The following is an 18072-nucleotide window of genomic DNA, read 5'->3' as shown; positions in this document are numbered from 1 at the left end:
CTAATCGTCTTAAAAGCAGACGACGGTCCCTTTCGGTCCAACACCCCCCTCCGCGGCCGGGGGAAGCCGGCTTAGTAGATTTAGATGAAAGGAGGAGCAGCGGAGGTCTGGAGCGACGGAGGGCGAGGGGAGCATCTGCTTGAAAGGCCACCTCCCCGGCTCCGGGAAAAGCCGGGTCGCCGTGCCTCCGCCTCCGCCGCTCCTGGCTGATTCAAGCGCCCCTGCAGGCTAATTAAGGACATGCATTTATTTATGACCCGGATCATTAGGTAGAACACACTTGAGGAGGTCGCACATATCAGAAGGGGGGGGGAAATAAGCCAAAACAACACGTCGGAGGAGTGACGGAGCTCCGGCGCAGGATTACATCACTGGGTTTTACTCTCAGGCTTTTATTTTGGTAAAATCTGCCCTGTCTTTCACACACACACAACCTCTACACACACACACACACCTCCCCATTACTCTAGTATTTAAGTTAATTGAGGACTCAGGCGGTGCGGAGCGATGGAATCAAACACAGTGGAGAGATCCCTCAGGTACACTGTGCATGTGTGTGTGTGTGTGTGTGTGTGTGTGTGTGTGAAGTGTGTAAAGGGCACGGAATCTCACGCAGATCCCATTCCCCCCCATCCCCCTTGTAATTGCAGAGATGATGCCAAATCACACCGCCCCTCCGCTGAGCCACCATGGTGGAAAAATCCCAACGTTACGGCTCTGGACTCCAATTGGAGTGCGGAAATTTTTAGGGGAAAAAAAAACAAAACTTCAATCTGGAGAAAAAGAAATCCAACCAACGGTTGTTTCTTCCGACAGATCGGGATAACTGTGCTAACGGCTAACAGCTAGCTTTCAGGGCAATGTAGTCCCTTATGGCGTTGTTTATAAGAATAAGAACAACTTTATTTATCCCAAAGGAAATTGTTGTGTTGACTGTTGAGTGGTGAGTGTTGAGTTTCAAGTAAAACATAACAATAATAAATAATAGTTGGAAATTGTATAAACAGTATAAAAAAGGGGGGGGAATAAGAAATACAAATAAAACTATAAAGTGTCTAAGTAACAAGTCAAGGCTATAAAGTTTCTTAAGGTCTTAAGTACCAGGTGAAAGATAAGGTGTGCACAAGTGTGAAAAAATATAGAACATGCAGCTGTTATGAAATGAAATATTGCACAGTTATGAATATATATACAGATAAATTATTATGATTATTTACTATTTACGGTTACGTTCCAGAAAATCTGCAAAGTAGCGACCAAATCTGTATATTAATATTTATATATATCAAACCTTTATGATCCTGGATGAGGCGAGATGTTGCTATGATGCTACAGTTGCTGAGCCAATCAGAGACCAGGATACAGAACACCATGCTTGTCTTACCATAAAAATAATTTGTAATAATATTATTTTACTATTTTATTTATCATTATGTGATTTTATTATATAATGATAAATATATAAAAACAAATTCATGATGCAAAAACCTGTGTTATAGCAAAAAACATGCAACATTGAAAGTGTATTGCAGATAAAAAAAATGCAACTTTTTATCCAAAATACTATTTGATATTGCAGTTTTTTTCGGTATAACATGGGTTTTTGGACATTTATATTGTGAACTTTTAATCCCCCCCAAGATAGAACAGTGTAGAAAAAAGTACACCTTTTAATGTATGAACCATGTTTACGTGATGGGTTTTTGGTCTTGGGTTTTTTATTATCGGAGAAGTTTCCTGCTCTTCCGATAAAAACGGGATGGACGACGTCTGTTTTGTCAAAAGCAGACAAAACGAAACCATGGATTTTCACACTCAAATGCGAATGTTGTTTTTCTTCTGTAAGAACTGCCAACATTTTCTTCAGTTTAAAACAATACTTGCATTTTTTTGACACATCATTTGATGTTCATTTCTGTGACGAACGACCGCTCAGAACGTCCCATGTCTATTTATGTTTACGTCGTCTGCTGCCTGAAACTGGAAACAGCTGCTGGAGAAAAGAAGAAAAAAAAATAATGGTGTGTGTGCGTGTGTTAATGTCAAACGATCAATTAAGGCAAATGCATTAAAATTCTCCGCCGCGCGTTCCTTGTGTGTTCTCCGGTTCTAAGCCCCGGGGCCCGCAGGACGCCGGCCGGCGCTCCAATTTTTAGGGCGGCTAATAAACAACAGCATTTGGTGACCTTTTCGCGCTCCTTATGAGGGATTTAACCCCCTGCTCGGAGCTGCACCACGCTGGCGGCTCCAGCAGATCGAGGCACGACGTGCGCTGGAAACTCAAAGGGAGGTGTGTGTGCGTGTGTGGTGTGTGTGTGTGTGGGGGGGTGCTATGCATGCAAAAAAAACACAAAAACAAAAAACAATAAATTACACCTGGAGGCCCCGCAGAGTCACCTGACAGCCAGGTTGGTCTTCATCCAGCCTGTGTGTGTGTGTGTGTGTGTGTGTGGTGTGTGCTTCGGAGACAGATGGGGTGTGTGTGCAAGGGGGGGGGGGCACTCTGCAGGAGTGTGTAAGATGCTTTCAACAGCAGGCAAACTGGTTCTGCACTTACCGTGAGAGGAAGAGGAGTGTTTAGAGAACTCAGACCACTTAATGCATTATTATTGTTACGACATTCTTGAGGAGAATCGGTGGGGGGAATGGAACGGGGGGGTGGACGGGCGGGGGGGGGGGGGGGGGGGGGGGGTGAACAAGGAATGCTTTTCAAGAGTCAAACCAGTAAAAGGGGAGAAGTGTGTGTGTGTGTGTGTGTGGAGGGGGGAAGCGCTGTCTGCATGTTGACTGTCTCCTTCCTATTGTTTTTCAATGACGCCCATAAAAGCAGGGTGGGGTGTGTGTGTGGGGTGGGGTGGGGGGTTCGGATGTCATGTTTTCAATAATCTCCGGGGAAATGAGCATTTAAGAGGACGGTGAAGGAGGGGCTTTTACTCCCTTTGTTTCTTTCTTTCCTCCCCCCCCCAAAAAAAAAAAAACGCCTCTCCTCTATTCTGTGTTTATTGACGCAATTCTGTGTTTTTTGTTCCCCGAGAACCACACTGGTTTTTTGGGGTGGGACGGGCGACAGAAGAGACAAAAACGTCCCGGGATCCAGTTACCTGATACCTGAGGACCAGAACTGTCTTGCCAATATTTACTTGCGCCTCTGAGTATTGGGTAACGGGGGTTGGACCGGTCCATTATCCACCACATTTCATTGGCGTCTCACTGAAGAAACACCTGACCTCCTTTGGGGACGCAGGTACTTCTTCTGAAGGGCCTTCATTAGCGCTACCCGATGCCAATGAGTCGGTTCCTTAAAGCGCGGCGTTCGAGAGGAAACACTTGTCAGAACCTGATAAATGGTTCGCGAGATAGAAGCGAACAAAATGAACAGACGAAGACCCCCCCCCCCCCCCCCCCCCCCCCCGGCCCTCCCCTCCATCCCCCGTCATCCATCCTCCAACACCCCCACTGGACCTAATCAGCGCAATTAGTGGAATACTGGAACGCCACGGACAGACGCGTCATTTTCGTAGCTTTGGCAAAACGAGATCAAGACGGGCCAAGAAAGCAGATGGACGGATGAGCTAATGAGGGGATGAATGGAGACATGAATGTTGGATGACGGAGGTGGAGGTGGTGGTGCTTCACCTTCACGTCACTTCTCTTCCAAAGACCTGGGAGGCAACGGATTGTAGCGCATTAGCCTTTCCCGGGGTTCTATTAGCGATGCTTAGCTGGGCTAGCTAATCTTTTTAATCTCAGCCCTGACAGAATCACATCTAATTATGTCTTCAGAAGTCTAGCTGGCCAAAGTTGACTAGCCAACTCCCCGAGGGTCGGCCACCCCCCACCCCCACTCATTGGCTCACCTCTTGGCTAGCTAATGAATTTTTTAGCATCCATCTGTAAGTCACCTAGATGTTAGCGCCATCAGCTGCCTTTGAACTCTCTTTTTATTTTCATTACTTTTTTAGTCGCAAATTTTACACCGGAAACTGTGTTTGTGACCCTTTTAAAGACAAAACATGACTTCTTCGTTTATTTAAATATTAGCATGATATTTGAATAGCCTATTGCAGCTTCATTCTCCATGTTTTTAAATGAGTAGAAAAGTGAAGCATTTCTGTCCTCGCATGAGGACGAGATAATAATAATGAGGCTAACAATAATCGTAATAAAAAGAAAAACATAATTATCATGATAATAATGATAATCTAGCAACATCTGGAAATCTTAGTTGGTCATGTTGATATTGTAGTTTAAGACATGTGCAGCTTACATGCATATATGTGTGTGTGTGAGCGTGTGTGTAAACAGCTTAATGGAAGCAAGCGGATTTCATAATGGCGGTACGGCGCGTAGTAATGTCGCGGTCACGTGGATTACCGAGGTCGTTCCGACGCGACATCTGACCCGAAATCAACTCAAGGGATCATTTGTTTCGTTAGTTTTTTTTTTTTTCTTTTAAATCTGGTTCTGGTGCGGCGCGGTTCCGCCACGGGTGTTATCAACACGCGATCCGCCAACATGGACGCCGCGTGCATCAACTCCTAAAAGGCCTTAAATCAAATGCGGCCGTTAAGCTAAGTGAGGATGATGGTTTAGGGAAAAAGGTTCTCTGGGCGAGCGCTAATGCCCATCGCACTTTTCCTTTTTTTTTTTTTTTTTTTTTGATGTTTACATGGATGTTTTCCCCAGAACCGCGGTTCTAAGTGGTTGGCCGAGCCCCCTGCCAGAGCCACATTAGAACGACATGAGAAAAAGTGGATTTATCCCCCTAGGATTGTTTTTTTTTTTTTTTTTAAGAACCTGACCTGAATGCATCATGGCCTTTCATAGTCAGGTTCGAAAGTCAGGGTTCTGAGGTTCTGAGGTCGGGGGTTCCCGCTCCAGACAGGGCGGGTACAGAAAAACTAGTTTCCGGTAAAAACATCTTTCCGCCACCAGGAGTTCCAGTAAAAACACCCCAGATATGAGATCGACCAATCCGACCTGGTTTGAGTTCAGCTCAGCTCAGACGTTTGGTAAGCGTGACCTGGTTAGCGGCGGCCTCTCGGCTAAGTTTAGGGTTAGCTCGTCCGACGATGAGGAGCAGCAATAACAAAAAGATCTGAGATAGATCTGAGTTAACCTGGGAAACATGGAAGAGGAGAAAAAAACTACATTTCCCACAATGCACCGGGGCAGGAAGGAGGACACCAGGATACAATTTACCATTATTATCATAAGAATTTTTAATTTCTCATTTGTTGATTGCCTTTCAGGAAGTTTTTACTGATTAGATTTTGGATTTTTATCAAATTCCAAAACTGAAAAAGATATGGAAATGTACCAATATTAAATAATTCAATGCAAAAAAAACAAAAAACAAAATCAGAGGTTGAAAGGACGATGGCCGGTTCTCCTCAGAACCCTCGAGCGAGTCCATTCACTACAGCGTTCCTCCTCGAGATCCAAAAAAAGACCTTTTCTTCATCACGGGCGTCGTTATCTTCTAAACTGTTGTTAGCATGGGGGCTACTTTGCTGGTCCGAAATACATAAATAAATAAAATACAAGAACGAGGCAACGACAACAGTTGAGGAGACGAGAACCCGACAGACATTGCAGCCAATGACCAGCTGTCAATCATCCGACTCCTCTCGACGTCTTCAATGAACCCAATGACGGAGAGGGAGAACCTGGAGAACCCAGGAAGGAGAACATGGAGACCCCAGTGGGATCAGGTCCTTGAACCTTGAGCCTAAGGTTTCTCAGACCTCCAGAGGGTTCTAACGCCAGCCGAAGTCGGTATTGCGGCATTGAGAAACCAACGTCCAACATCCTCAACGTGAATGTTCGCCACCGCTCCAAAAAAGTCGGAAAAATGTCCGTCAGGGTTCTCCGTCGGACCGAAACGTCGGTCGCTCTGAGATGGCGTCTTATCCAACATCCGCCGCGTGTTCTCACATCGTGTCGTTCTCGGCTCCGAGTTCTCCGGGGTTCTCCCCGACCCCTCGAGAACCGCCGGTTCTTGGCAATGAATCTGGGGAGTCTTAGAACTCTTGGATATTTTTATTAATTAAATACACCAAACTGGAGCAAAGGTCCTGGAAGTATCACAAATAAAACTTCTCTCTCATTCGGCACGACGTCTACGTGACGGACTGGGGGGGGCGGGGGTCGGGATGGGGTTTGGGGGTCTGCTGAGAGTTCGGGTCGGGGGGGAGGTCGGCGAGAAGAGGGGGAGGGGCTGTAGCCACGCCTGGACGACAACATTGACATGCATACTGTACATACAGGGTACAAATACACCGAGTCTGCGCGAGTCGTTTTTTTTTTTTTTTTTTTTTTTTTTTTTTTCTCCGCAAAAAGCCACAGCTTGATTTTTTAAATTTTTTTTTTGTAATTTTTTTTTTTTTTTGCCTTTTCTTTTTTTAAAACCCCATCTTTTGGATATATTTATATATATTTATGAAACACCAAAGGAAAAAAAAAAAAAAAAAAACGTCCGTTCCACCTCCGAACCCCCTCCACAACATCGAGGGAAAAAAAAAAAAAAAAAAAAAAAAAAAAAAAAGATAGAAACACCTTGTTGCTGGGAAATGAGAATAGAAAAGGAGACGTCCCGGATTATTTTTTTTAACCCCTCCATGAAAAAAAAATGTGTCCGAGCTAAAAAACCTGTGTCGGTTCTTTTCTCTCTCCTGGTTCCGCCGCCACTCCCTATTCTCCTCTCGGGTCCCGGAATCCTCGCCGTCCGGGCGCGTTAAGTGCAAGTATCCACCTGTGGTTTTTTTGGGGGGGCTGTGGGTTTAGGGGGTTCCTGTGGAGGGGTGAGGAGGAGGAGGGGATGGCGTGGGGGTCGGGAATGGGGGCGGCGCTGATCTGCGCTGTCTCGGGTGACGATGAGCCGGGCTGGGGGGCGAAAATGAAGGCACACATCCTGCTTCCCGCGGCGTCCGTCTAACACACCTGCGTGGGTAACAGTGTAAAAACGCCAACGTTAAAAGGGGGCTTCTCCGCTAACCTTTCACCCCGAGACCCCCGTCCGACACCTTATCGACCGGCCGGGCTTTTTCCGAAACCGTCTGCTGGTGTTTGCGTGAAAAGTCAAAATAGCGCATCTCCGCACAGCGGAAACAGAAACATGCAGGGTGTTGGTGTGTGTGTGTGTGTGTGTGTGTGTGTGTGGAAGCAGGGGGGGTAATTATCTCTCCGGCTTCAACTAGCATTCAACTTTTCATCTTCCTTGCCCCCCCACCCACCCACTTTTTTTTTTTTTTTTTTTCATTTCCCATGATTCTAAGAGCCGATTTACTTTTCCCTTCATCCCTGGAATCACTGGGAGGCTTCTGTCTATTAGTAATTGCAAACTCCTACTTGGGGGCTAATTAAAGTGACTGAGGCTGGTGGGGGGGGTTTTGGGGGGGGGGGGGGATCCCAACCCCCCCCAAACCCCCCCCATCCCTCCCCGGGGTCGAGCGCCACTGCGCGAGCGAGGTAATTTGTCTGTTCTGAGCGGAGAGATTAGGGAGGAAGCGTAATAAATAAGCATCAAACGCCGGCGCCGCCGCCAATTATGTCACAGCATCGCGCGGAGGGGTTGGGCCTCGGCGCTGCGGCGGGAAACAAAAAGAAAAAAAAAAAAAGGGGGGGGGTTGTTAGCGGGCGGCGGCGGCGGTGGTGGTTGCTCTACGGCTCGCTCACGTGTCTGTTTATTTAATAATCCCCTCCGCTATAATTAAAGTGCCGATATTTCGGATCGCACTTAAGCATCAATAATTCAGCGGCTTTCACTACAATTGATGTCGGCGCATAAATAAAGAATGAGGGCCCGGTGTTTACGGCGCCGGCCCCGCTGTCGGGGGCACGGGGGCGGGGCGGCGGAGAGTGGAAGGGGGAGCCGGGACTTAAACAGACATTTAGAATTAAGCTAGATAATGCAGCGGCTTTCAATTTGAACGCCGGGAGCTCTAAGAGCCCCGAGAGCTGATTTGTTAAAGTGACAAGCCCTTAAAACGCCGCTGACGCGCAGGATTTAATGGGAGGCCGGCCTCCGCGCCTCGCCGCTCTTCGCCCGCGCCGCTCGCAGAAGCACTCCCGCTCCCGACAATATAATTCCTCTTTCAGTCGCTCTGACACGCTCCCGCCGCCGCTCGTATCTCCCGCCGCCGCAGACTGGGTATCAATATGGCTGCTTGTTGTGAGGCAGAAATGATTCCATCTCGGCGCCGGCGCCGGACGGCCCGACCTGACGGATGAAGTTATCCTCCCGCGCGATCGGGCCTTCTGTTTCGCTTTCACTGCCCAGATCCGATCGGGGGTGAAACGGCGGCGACGGCCCTCGCGATTTAAGACGGCGCTCGCCCGACTCCTCCGCCGAAGTCCACGCGCCGTAACCGAAGCTTTTTCTCTCGTTCTGGAAAGACCCGCTCTCCTCCCGTAACCCGCTCCCCGTGAGGCCGATCGATCAGCCGGCGGCCGAGGAGGAATCGATAATCGATTAATATTAATTACTAAATTCACCCAGGGAGGAGGCCTTCGGTGGTAATTTGGAGTCATTTAGCTGAAAAAAGCTGATGATTAGCGGGCAATTTCCCTGATATTACACACACGGGAAGGAGGAGCGGGTGATATCGGATCGATCGGCGTCGGATTCGGGTTTTTGGGGGGGGGGGGGCGGCGAAGGCCACGGCGAGGGGAGGCGGATCCTGCGCCGGTCTTACCTTCTGGTCGGGCAGCAGAGGGTTGGTCTGCAGTGAACTCAAGTGTCCGTTGATGAGCGCCGTGGGTCTGTCGTGTTCGCAGAACAGGCTGCCGTTGATGTAGTGGAACCGATCACCGGGGACCAGCCGGTTCCGGCAGGTGGAACATGTGAAACACTGGAGGCGGGGGAGTTAAAAAAAAAAAAGAGGGGGGAGGTTAAAACCAGAAGAGGATTCTGAAGACCGGTATTTGAAGCGTACCCGTGTTACGGGACGGATGGGTGGGTGAGATGAAATGAGCGTTCGGGTCGCGACGTCGAAAGGAAGACCGGGGCCGGTTAGCATTTACTGGTTTGATCACAAATACTTTGGCTTTAACCATTTCTGAAATGCAACTAATTCAGTGGGAACCTTTCATTGGGTTAGCTAAGGGGCAAATTCAATTACCGGATTAATCTGGAATTATTAGATTAGAATCATGAGTTATTCTCTGACAGCTGCTGTCAGGATTCGTCCGGTCTTTCGGTTGTATTTATTCATAATGAAATGGGATTTGGGGGGGCAGGAAGTGAGACAGGAAGTGTCCGCTGACCTTGAGATGGTAGACGTTGCCCTGCGCCCTCATCACCAGTTCGCTGGCCGGGATGGACTGGCCGCAAGCGCTGCAGGCGCCGCTGTTCCCGAATAATCTGAAGGGGAAGAACAGGAGCAGCGGTTGGAAGCGGCCACCGATCACGGGGACTCACGGTTTCTCACGCACGATCTCTGCTTGCAAACACGTGTGACACGCCTGTCACGCGTGTGTAACATCCACACTGACACGCCTCTCTACTGGCGACTATGTAACACACAAGTTCTCGGACACGCTCGCGCCTTCGATTCACCTTTGACCGACACCCTTTCAACACGCGTGTCACACGCCTGCATGGCGCCCGGTGACGTTTAGCGGCGCATTATTTTTCCGAATCCCGCGTGTGTGTCTCGCGTTTTCTGAGGTGGCACCTTCTCCCGGAACTCGGGCATCGTCCCGTGGGCGGACGGGCCCGGAGCGGAGGAAAACTTCACGGTCGGGGGTTTAGAAAGGGGCGGGGGCGGCGTCGAGCGCATCTTTCGCAGCCCAATAATAACCTGGAACATAAGCAATCAGGGCCTAAGAGGATTTGATTGTGCGTCGGGGCAAAGACATAGTGCTCCTGCCATTAGGACCCGGGCGGACGCTCCGTCAGCGCCGCCTTTCCATTAGAGAGCGGCGGCGAGCCGAGGGTTGATATATAATGTGCACGGGTTAACCTTTTCAATCATAGTGTCAACACTTTAGATTTGCTTCTGCTCATCTCTTTCGTCCCTAACCCCCCCCAGCCCACTCCACCCCCACCCCTCCCCGCCTCTTGATAATGAAATGCTTGCTCCGGCTTCCTTTCTATCTTCCTTCTGAGTCCACAATTTAGATTACTTCATCTCGGCGAGCGGCAAACTGAATGAAATTTCGATTTGAGCAGAAAGTAATTTACCGGGATCTGGAGCCATTTGTCATCATATCTCACCGGGTGTTTGCTCTATCACTGCACTTTTCCTAAGCAATCAAATAAGACCACGGCATCTGACATGCTTCGGAGGGGAGGGGAACTGAAGGGATAGGGGAGGAGTGTGTGTGTGTGTGTGTGTGTGTGCGTGCATCAGATAAAGTTGTGCGGATAAAAAAAAAAATTAACGGGGAAAGGAAATCATGAGAGGAAATAGTGTGTTTTTTTCGTCGTTTTAGGTAAACTGTTTAACAGTCATTGTGCGGAGTGTGTGTGTGTGTGTGTGTGTGTGTGTGTGCGTATGTGAGAACATCCACCGCCCCCATCCCTGGCAGCCGGTTGATATATTGACAAACAAACAGGCGGACGCTCTCTGCAGAAAGGACGGCGTGCAGCCTGAGCCGCCGCGTGTCTCGTCCCGGCGTCGTTTGGAAAGCCTCCATCAAAACTCAATTTCAGGAACTAATTAACTGGAGACGCTCGCCACCGCCGCCAGTTCTGCGGCGACGTATAGGCGGGCGGGGGAGGTGGTGGTGGTGGGGGGGGGGTCGTCCTTCTCCCCCCGCCAACCTCCGGGCTCCGAGCTGAAAGCGGGGTAATTATTCCACCCGAGGGCGGCTCTCCATCGTGTTTGATTTAAGGAGCCCGCAGCCTTTAGGTGCTCAATTAAGTCGCTCTATGGGTTTGAACCGGCGCTCTAATGGCTCCTTCTGTCAAGCCGGCGAGAGCGGCGAGGTGAAGTCGACACTCCGGGTCAGCGTAATTAAGGCCAGGGGACTCTTTAATTGCACCGACACATCTGTTCCACCCCCCCCCACCCCGGCCGAACCCGCCACCCGAAAAACCCTGGCGACGGAGCCCTCTTCCTCCTCCTCCGGCGCCGTCTTCGATTCAAACGAACGCGTCGGGCGCCGTCCTTTTGTCTTTGCCGCCGCCGACGAACGTATTGGGTTTCGTTTCGGCCGCCGCCAGGTGAAATATAGAGCGCTTTGCCGGCGGGATGTCAGGTGTAGGTGGTGGCGGCGGCGGGGGCGGGCGCGGGCGCTCGAGGAGGGTAAAATTACCCCCCACAACAATGATTTCTGCAACGCAGTCCATTAGGAAAGCCGCTCTACGTCGGCTGCCTTAAAAGCACTCGGCCACGCTGGAACCGGAGCGAGGCTTTGCATAATGGCGAGGGCTGCATTAGAGAGGACGCGGGGGGGGGGGGGGATTGCAGGGATCTGTGGTGTGTGTACGTTTCGGGAAGGGAAGGGTGGGGACAGTGAGCGGCGGAGGTGGAGGTGGAGGGGGATCAGCCAAATTACACTTGGTTAATTCAGAGTAACAGATCTGGCCCCCGAGTGAATTGGAGGCCTTGAATTAATTCCGTTATGACAAATCAAGATAAACGTTTCCCCTAAATTGCATGCGATTTAATTAATTTCTGAGATCCGGGTTTTTTTTTTTTTTTTTTTTTTGCTTCTTTTTTTTTCCCGGGGCCCCTAATAGTTCACGTTCTCCGGCGCTGTCACCGAGCCGGAGTGGGCCCAACTTCAAAGTGATATTAAAGAACCCCAACTATTAGATTTACCTCACGCTTTCTATTGGAAAAGTGCCATTTAATTACCTCGGCTTATTCAATTAAGGTGGTGGGTGGGTGGGGGGACGGGGACGGGGGGGTGTTCTCCCCGAGTCCAAGAGCCACCGGCAAATTAATTCTCCCTCCCTTTCCCGCGGAAATAACATTAAATCCATCTTCCAAAAAAAAAAAAAACAGTGTGACGGGCAGGAGATGGTGATGCATTCACTGACCCCCCCCCCTCGTGCCAAACTTGGTTGAGAAAACTATTAGAAAAAAAAAAAGGTCCTGTCCCTTTAAGATAAAGGGATGGAAGGAGGACAAAAAAAAAAAAAAAAGTAAACTGCCTTCGCAATAATCCCCCCCCCCCATCACCAGTGCTCTGGATGGGCCGCTCCATGTCGCTCGCTCTCAAAAGCCAATTTGGTTAATTAAATGTTTTGTTTGCGCTTCGGCTCTCATTCATTTCGGACACGTCACCGGCAGCGGATACAAGGCAGGGACCAGATCTCATTAGATAAAACCCATCAGGACCAAAGGAAACAGGGAGGCGTAGGAGGAGGGGAGGGGGGGGACTATAATTAAAGCATTTGATTGTGTGGACTCACTGTCAGATGCTCACCCCCCCCTCCACACACACACACACACACACACACGTATCTCTATAGAGATCTCACGGTTCCATAATGTGCGTTTTAGCTCTTCCAGTGAGCGTGCTCAGTACAAGTGGGGAAGGTGTAACCACACAGACACACACACACACACACACACACACACACACACACACACACACACACACACACACACACACCACTTCCAATTTTAATTACGTTATAGTCCCATTATGAATGAAGTACCCCATTGACTTCCTCCTCCTCTGTGTGTGTGGGTGTGTGAGTGTGTGTGTGTGTGTGAGAGCTCACTTCAGATTTGAAATCATTGTTTGCAGATCCATGCGCATTTGGTGTCATGTCAACAATGGGCGGGAAGATAGCCACGTAATGTTTTGACCATTAACCCCCCCCCATTTGACCGTTAGCTTTGTTCATTTGGTCGTTTTAAGAAACTGTCAATCACCGATTCATCTATTATTAGCAAACATTCACATGTTCTTCTCTGAATGGACAGGGGGGGTTACAGGACTGTCTTTAGGCTCTGCCCCCACACCGACAACCCCCCCTAAAGATGTCATCACATAACACCCTCCTGCTGGAAGACACCCGCAAACATGGGATGGAGCTACAGAGGGTGGACGGACACAAACCCCCCCTTCAATCCGCCCGACAACCCCCAGGTCTGAAAACCACCATTTATAAACTTTCTGCACCTCCGCCATTGGCTCGACAGCCGGATCCTTACCTGCACCCTCCTCCTCAGAGGTCAACCATACTTGTCGAGAAACAACCCGTATACGAGAGGAAACCATCAAAACGAACGACCTGAGAGTTTAAACGAAATGACCTGAAAATAAAGAGAAATCACCCAGAAAACAACAAAAAAAACCCCAAGTTGAAATAAAACTACTTGAAGAGGTGAGGAAATCACCACCAAAATAAGACCTGGAAATGTAAACAAACCTCAATTTGGAGAGGAAATCACCAAAATAAAAGACCTGAACTATTAAAACTTAAACAAGCCTGATAGGTGAGGGAATTAACAAAACAAAAGGTCTGTGACCTAGATAGGAGAGGAAATCGCCAAAATACTGGGAAGACTGGGAAGTTGCAATGAAACAACCCCAGTCGGAGGGGAAAATCGCCAAAATAAAAAGGTCGTCGGGGGCGACCTGAAGACAACTGTCGGGCGAACGGAGGTTCCGACTTCGTGCCGCTCCGTCCGTCCACCGAGACGCATCCAGATGTTTGACGCCGAACCTCCTCCGGCCCCCCGACCTCACGCGAGACCTCCTTCTACCCCACGGGTCTCGATCTCCGGCCTCACCTGATGTAGTCGTTCCTGCAGAGGATCATGCCGCTCTTGGTGTAGCAGGAGGTACCGATGTCCCCCAGCTGGGCCTGGCAGCAGGAGCACTTCAGGCAGCGGCTGTGCCAGTAGCTGTCCATGGCGTAGAGCAGGAAGCGGTCGGAGATGCGGCCCCCGCAGCCGGCGCAGCGCTTCCACGGCATGGAGCCCCCGCCCGACGGGGGCGGCGGTCCGCTGCCCCCGGGGTTCACCATCGCGGCCCCCCCCCCGGCCCTGCAAACGTGACCGGAAAAAGAGTTGGGTGTCATATATAACACAATATAGATATATAACTCAAGTCCAGGTGACTTTTTGGGGGGAAGGGGGTCCGCTAGGATTTACAAGAGGATTATCCCTGATTTCAGTTAGTAGGCCCCCCCACCCAAAAAAAACCAAAAAACAAAAATCGATTCCTGTTGAAAGGCAGGTATGCTAATTGCAGCTGGGGAGGGAGGAAATGGGGGCCGTAGGAAAAGCATTGAGTAAAGCCATTAGCGGCGGCTCTCAGGGACAAACCAATGATTAAATCTGAGAGGGGGGGGGGCAAAAAGCAGAAAGTGACTCCCAGGATAAACAGTCGTCAAGTTTCATCCGGAGGGGGGGGCTGCTTTTTTTGTGTCCCCCCCTTCTTCTTGAGAGATGGAGGGGCCCGGAGGGAGGGGAGGCTTTAAGTGGGGTAATTACACGGCACGGGAATACAGGGGGGGGCCGCCATGTGCTGGAGGTCTCGGACGTTTACGAAAAATAAGGGGGAGGGACACACGGTCGGGTGGAAGGTGGAGGGTCCAAGTCTTTTCCACGGAATCCATAATCAATCAGGAGAAAATCGATAGATTCCAGCGGTCGGCGCGCTCACGCGTGAGGACACCCACCTCCTCCGGGGCCGGCAGCTGAAGTTAGGGTCCCGCCGGCGGTGACGGCGGCGGAGCGGGTCGCGGTTCCCGGGCAAAGTTCCGGCCGGAGAGCCGAGGGCGGAAGAAACCGAGCCGAGAACCCCTCCCCCGGGACCGGACGCGGCGGTACCGGCGGGCGAACCTCGGTGTCGCGTCTCTTCCGGGTTGCGGCGGGCGAGTCTCACGCGACTCCGCCGGAACAAAGGGAGTCCATGGCGAGGCGCCGCCGAGCGCGCGCGCTGCGCATGCCGCTGTGCGTCCTCGGGCCGGAGACGAACTCGCGTCTGCCGGAGCGGAGAGAAGAGCGCGGAAGAGGAAGAAGAGAGAGAGAGACAGACAGAGAGAGGGAGAGGGAGGGAGGAGGAGGAGAGAGAGAGGAAGAAGGGGCGGCGCTCCGGCGCTCCGGTGCTCCGGACCCGCTGGCCGCTTGTTCTACATGTGTCACTGACAGGAAGGAACCTCCAGTCAAAAAAAAAACCCTTCGGGCGCGTGACGAAGGCTCCGGCGGCGACCAATCGGCGAGCGGGTTACTTGGGGGGCGGGGGAGGGGAGACGACGCGGGCGGCCAATCAGCGGTCGCGGTGGGAGACCGGAGAGTGTGCAAGGGCGGCGGGATGGGGGTCGGTTCTGGTTCTGGTTCTGGAGGTCTACACTTGTATCCAAACCAAACACGTGTTTGAGTGGGGAAAAAAACAACCAAAAACGGGCCATTCCGACTTCTTCTCCGCCCGAACTCCCTCCGGGCCGCCTCCAGCTCCAAGCCCTGCGCGGGTGGCGCCATCGTCTGGCGGCGGGTGGAACCGCAGCCGGTCCCCAGCCACCCACCCCCGTTTACGGGCCCATTAAGCGCCGGGTCATCGGTCCCAGCGCCTATTAGGGCTAATCTTCCGGAGCGCGGCCGGCTGAGAGCCTCCGATTGGTCCGGGCTTCTTGTTGTTGTTGTTGTTGTTTATTATGCAGGACATCAAAGGGGATGGAGATGGCGAGCCGCCACCGCTGCTTTTAATAAACCCGACAAAGTGCGGTGCCGCTGGTCTTCCCGACACCGGCAGAAGAAAGAGGGGTCAACACCCCCACCCTCCTCCTCCACCACCACCCGGCGTTAGCTATTAGCCAAAAAGCTAGCAGCTCGGCGGCGCCACTTTGTTCTCCGGCGGTCGCGGTCGGCTTCCGAACGGCGGCCGGCGATTGGACGAAAGTTCCCTCTGAAAGAGGAGACAAAAAACAAGTTGTTTGAGATTCTCCAGGTTGAGCGGTTTTACATAACAAAACAGCCTTATTATGGGATGCCCTCGGCTTCATTAGAAAGACATCAGATGTATAAAGATGATGGTTTTCTTGGATTTAATTGTTTAATTACGGCGGCGCCTCCTCGGAGCCGCCGCCGCCGAGCTGATTTCCCCTTTGGCAGAGCCGGCGCCGCTCCCGGCCCGGGTCTGAGCCGCGTCTTTGACAGTCTCATCAGGCTCCTCACTCACTGGAAACAAAAAACCACCGAAGATTGCGGAGGATCTCCTTCCCACCGAGGAATGATTAATTGATATAAATGATTAAAACAGAGGGAAATTATGGGCTGGGTTTGAAAAGAGGCCTCGCAGGAGAAGCTTTGTTTGTTCCGGGCTGCTTTAATGAGCTTTTCATAACTGGGCACCAGAAATTACTCTGCCCGCTCTTCTTCTGCAGCTCCTTTTGCAAAATAATTATGGTTAGTTGAAGTGTGTGTGGAAAGGGGGGGGGGGGGGGGGTCAGGGAATTGCGTGTGTGTGTGTGTCGGGGGGGGGGTTCCCTAAGAAATTGATCATCTCCGTCCTCCGCTGAGATCTCGGTCCTGTGGTTTCCAGGCAGCGGCTCTGAGGAGAAAGAAGAAAAAGAAAAGGCACCCGTAACAATATGGACGGCGGGGAGGGGTGTGTGTGGGGGGGGGGGGGGGCTATTCCAATGTTTAAACAGCGGCAGACATGTTGATCCTGCCCAAGGGTCGAAACCCCCCTTACGTGAAAGAAAGGACCGGCTCCATAATGAAGCTGCTTGTCTTCTGGGAAAAAGCAAGAGACGCAGACTGACAGGGAGATGGAGTTTGTTTCTTCTGAACCCCCCCAGTCGCCATGACGTCCTCCTGACGCCATCTTGAATTTCACCGTCGGATTGCAGAAAACGTCCAAGAGGAAACCTGTCGCTGTCGTCAATTTCTCCACATGTACTGGACATACATGAAATGAACAAAATAATAATAACAGTCTGTGAATTAGCAGTAAAGTGCACCGTTACATTAAACAATGAACATTAAACTACTGCCGCCAGGCTTCACCTGGACAGGTCAGCTGTCAATCCCAGACATTCACTCTGTCATTCAAAATTTAGTCTTCAAGGAACCCAGAGAACAGGAGAACATGGAGAGAACGTGCGCATTTCAACCTAGAACCATTTTCCTGACAGGAGAAGACCATCAGAACCTTCTAAATCTGTTTGCATCAGGATTTCAAGCATTATTTTTCGTCATGATGATAATAATGAAGGTGAAAATGATGATTATGGTGTGATGAAGATAATAGCGGCGGTGATGATGATGACGGTGATGTTGAAGGTAATGCTGGTGAAGATGGTGATGATGATGGTGATAATGAAGATGATGGTGATGTTGAAATGGGAAATGGGGATAATGATGATGTTAAAGATGATCTCGTGCACATCACACAGTCCCCAGTGGGCACCACCGTTAAAAAACACCACCGACTGCCTTGTAATCCCTATGTGTGTGTGTGTGTGAGAGAGAGAGTGTGTGTGTGACAGGTTCAGTGCTTAACAGGAGCCACCAGAGCCAGATTTGGATGGAGTCATTCACCGATCCAGCATGAGTTGACAGTAATTTGGCAAAAAAAAAACTTTTTTTTTTTTATGTGTCCACACCTGAACAATCCTGGAAGGCTAATCCCAACTCGGATTATATCAATCCAGCGCACCTTTATTTCTGCAGAGCTTCTGCAGACTTCCCTGGTCTGCCGTTCACTTGGTACCTGACAGATCGGAGAAGCAGACTCCATGAACGTGCACGCCCCTGACCGTGCACATCACACCCCAATGCCAGCCGCAGAACCACAAGAAGAACCAAGCGACACCGGCCTCCCTTTAAACGCTCTAATTGCTGGATAATCATGGAGACGCTGCGTGCACAAACACGCCCTCCATTGTAACGTGTGTGTGTGTGTGTGTGTGTGTGTGTGTGTGTGTCCTAATGAAACAAAGTGAATCATCAATAAGTCTGGATGTGGCCCAATAAATGTCATGCGTCAGAGTGGAGGACCTTGTCGGATCATGGACTCCACGGCCATCTCAGAACTGGGCAACAGGGGGGGGTGCTGATATCAGCCGGCCCCCCCTCTGAGGCGACATCCTGAACCCCCCCACCACACACACACACACACACACACACACACACACACACAGAGTTAATCAGTGCC

General features: G+C 50.7%; 1 protein-coding gene across 2 annotated transcripts; it reads right to left on the bottom strand.

Annotated features, from left to right (window-relative positions):
- Positions 1-5197: 5197 nt before the first annotated feature.
- Positions 5198-15063, bottom strand: lmo4b (LIM domain only 4b). Of its 2 annotated transcripts, none has more exons than XM_086144951.1 (5): positions 14594-15063; positions 13701-13955; positions 9268-9364; positions 8697-8852; positions 5198-6942 (listed from the first exon to the last, which is right to left on the bottom strand). In XM_086144951.1, the coding sequence occupies exons 2-5, from the start codon at positions 13934-13936 to the stop codon at positions 6934-6936; spliced, it is 498 nt and encodes a 165-aa protein (XP_086001077.1). In that variant the 5' UTR covers positions 13937-13955; positions 14594-15063; the 3' UTR covers positions 5198-6933. The 2 variants fall into 2 exon arrangements, with proteins under 2 accessions (XP_086001077.1, XP_086001086.1); XM_086144960.1 differs by having other exon boundaries at positions 14757-15063.
- Positions 15064-18072: the final 3009 nt, after the last annotated feature.

The sequence above is a fragment of the Fistularia commersonii genome, chromosome 1 (genome assembly GCF_037954325.1).
Source record: "Fistularia commersonii isolate RoL2024-O1a breed Wild chromosome 1, RoL_Fcom_v1.0, whole genome shotgun sequence".
Classification (NCBI taxonomy): domain Eukaryota; kingdom Metazoa; phylum Chordata; class Actinopteri; order Syngnathiformes; family Fistulariidae; genus Fistularia; species Fistularia commersonii.
The sequence above is the reverse complement of the archived record's forward strand: the minus strand, read 5'-3'. Positions and strand labels throughout refer to the sequence as shown.

Bases quoted from the DNA above. Each gene is read 5' to 3' on its own strand.
- lmo4b (XM_086144951.1), bottom strand. From the start codon at position 13,936: ATGGTGAACCCCGGGGGCAGCGGACCGCCGCCCCCGTCGGGCGGGGGC. The intron at 9,365-13,700 runs GTGAGGCCGGAG...CTTCCCCTTCAG, and splicing joins TGCAGGAACGACTACATCAG to ATTATTCGGGAACAGCGGCG. The intron at 8,853-9,267 runs GTCAGCGGACAC...CCCCGCCTCCAG, and splicing joins GCAACGTCTACCATCTCAAG to TGTTTCACATGTTCCACCTG.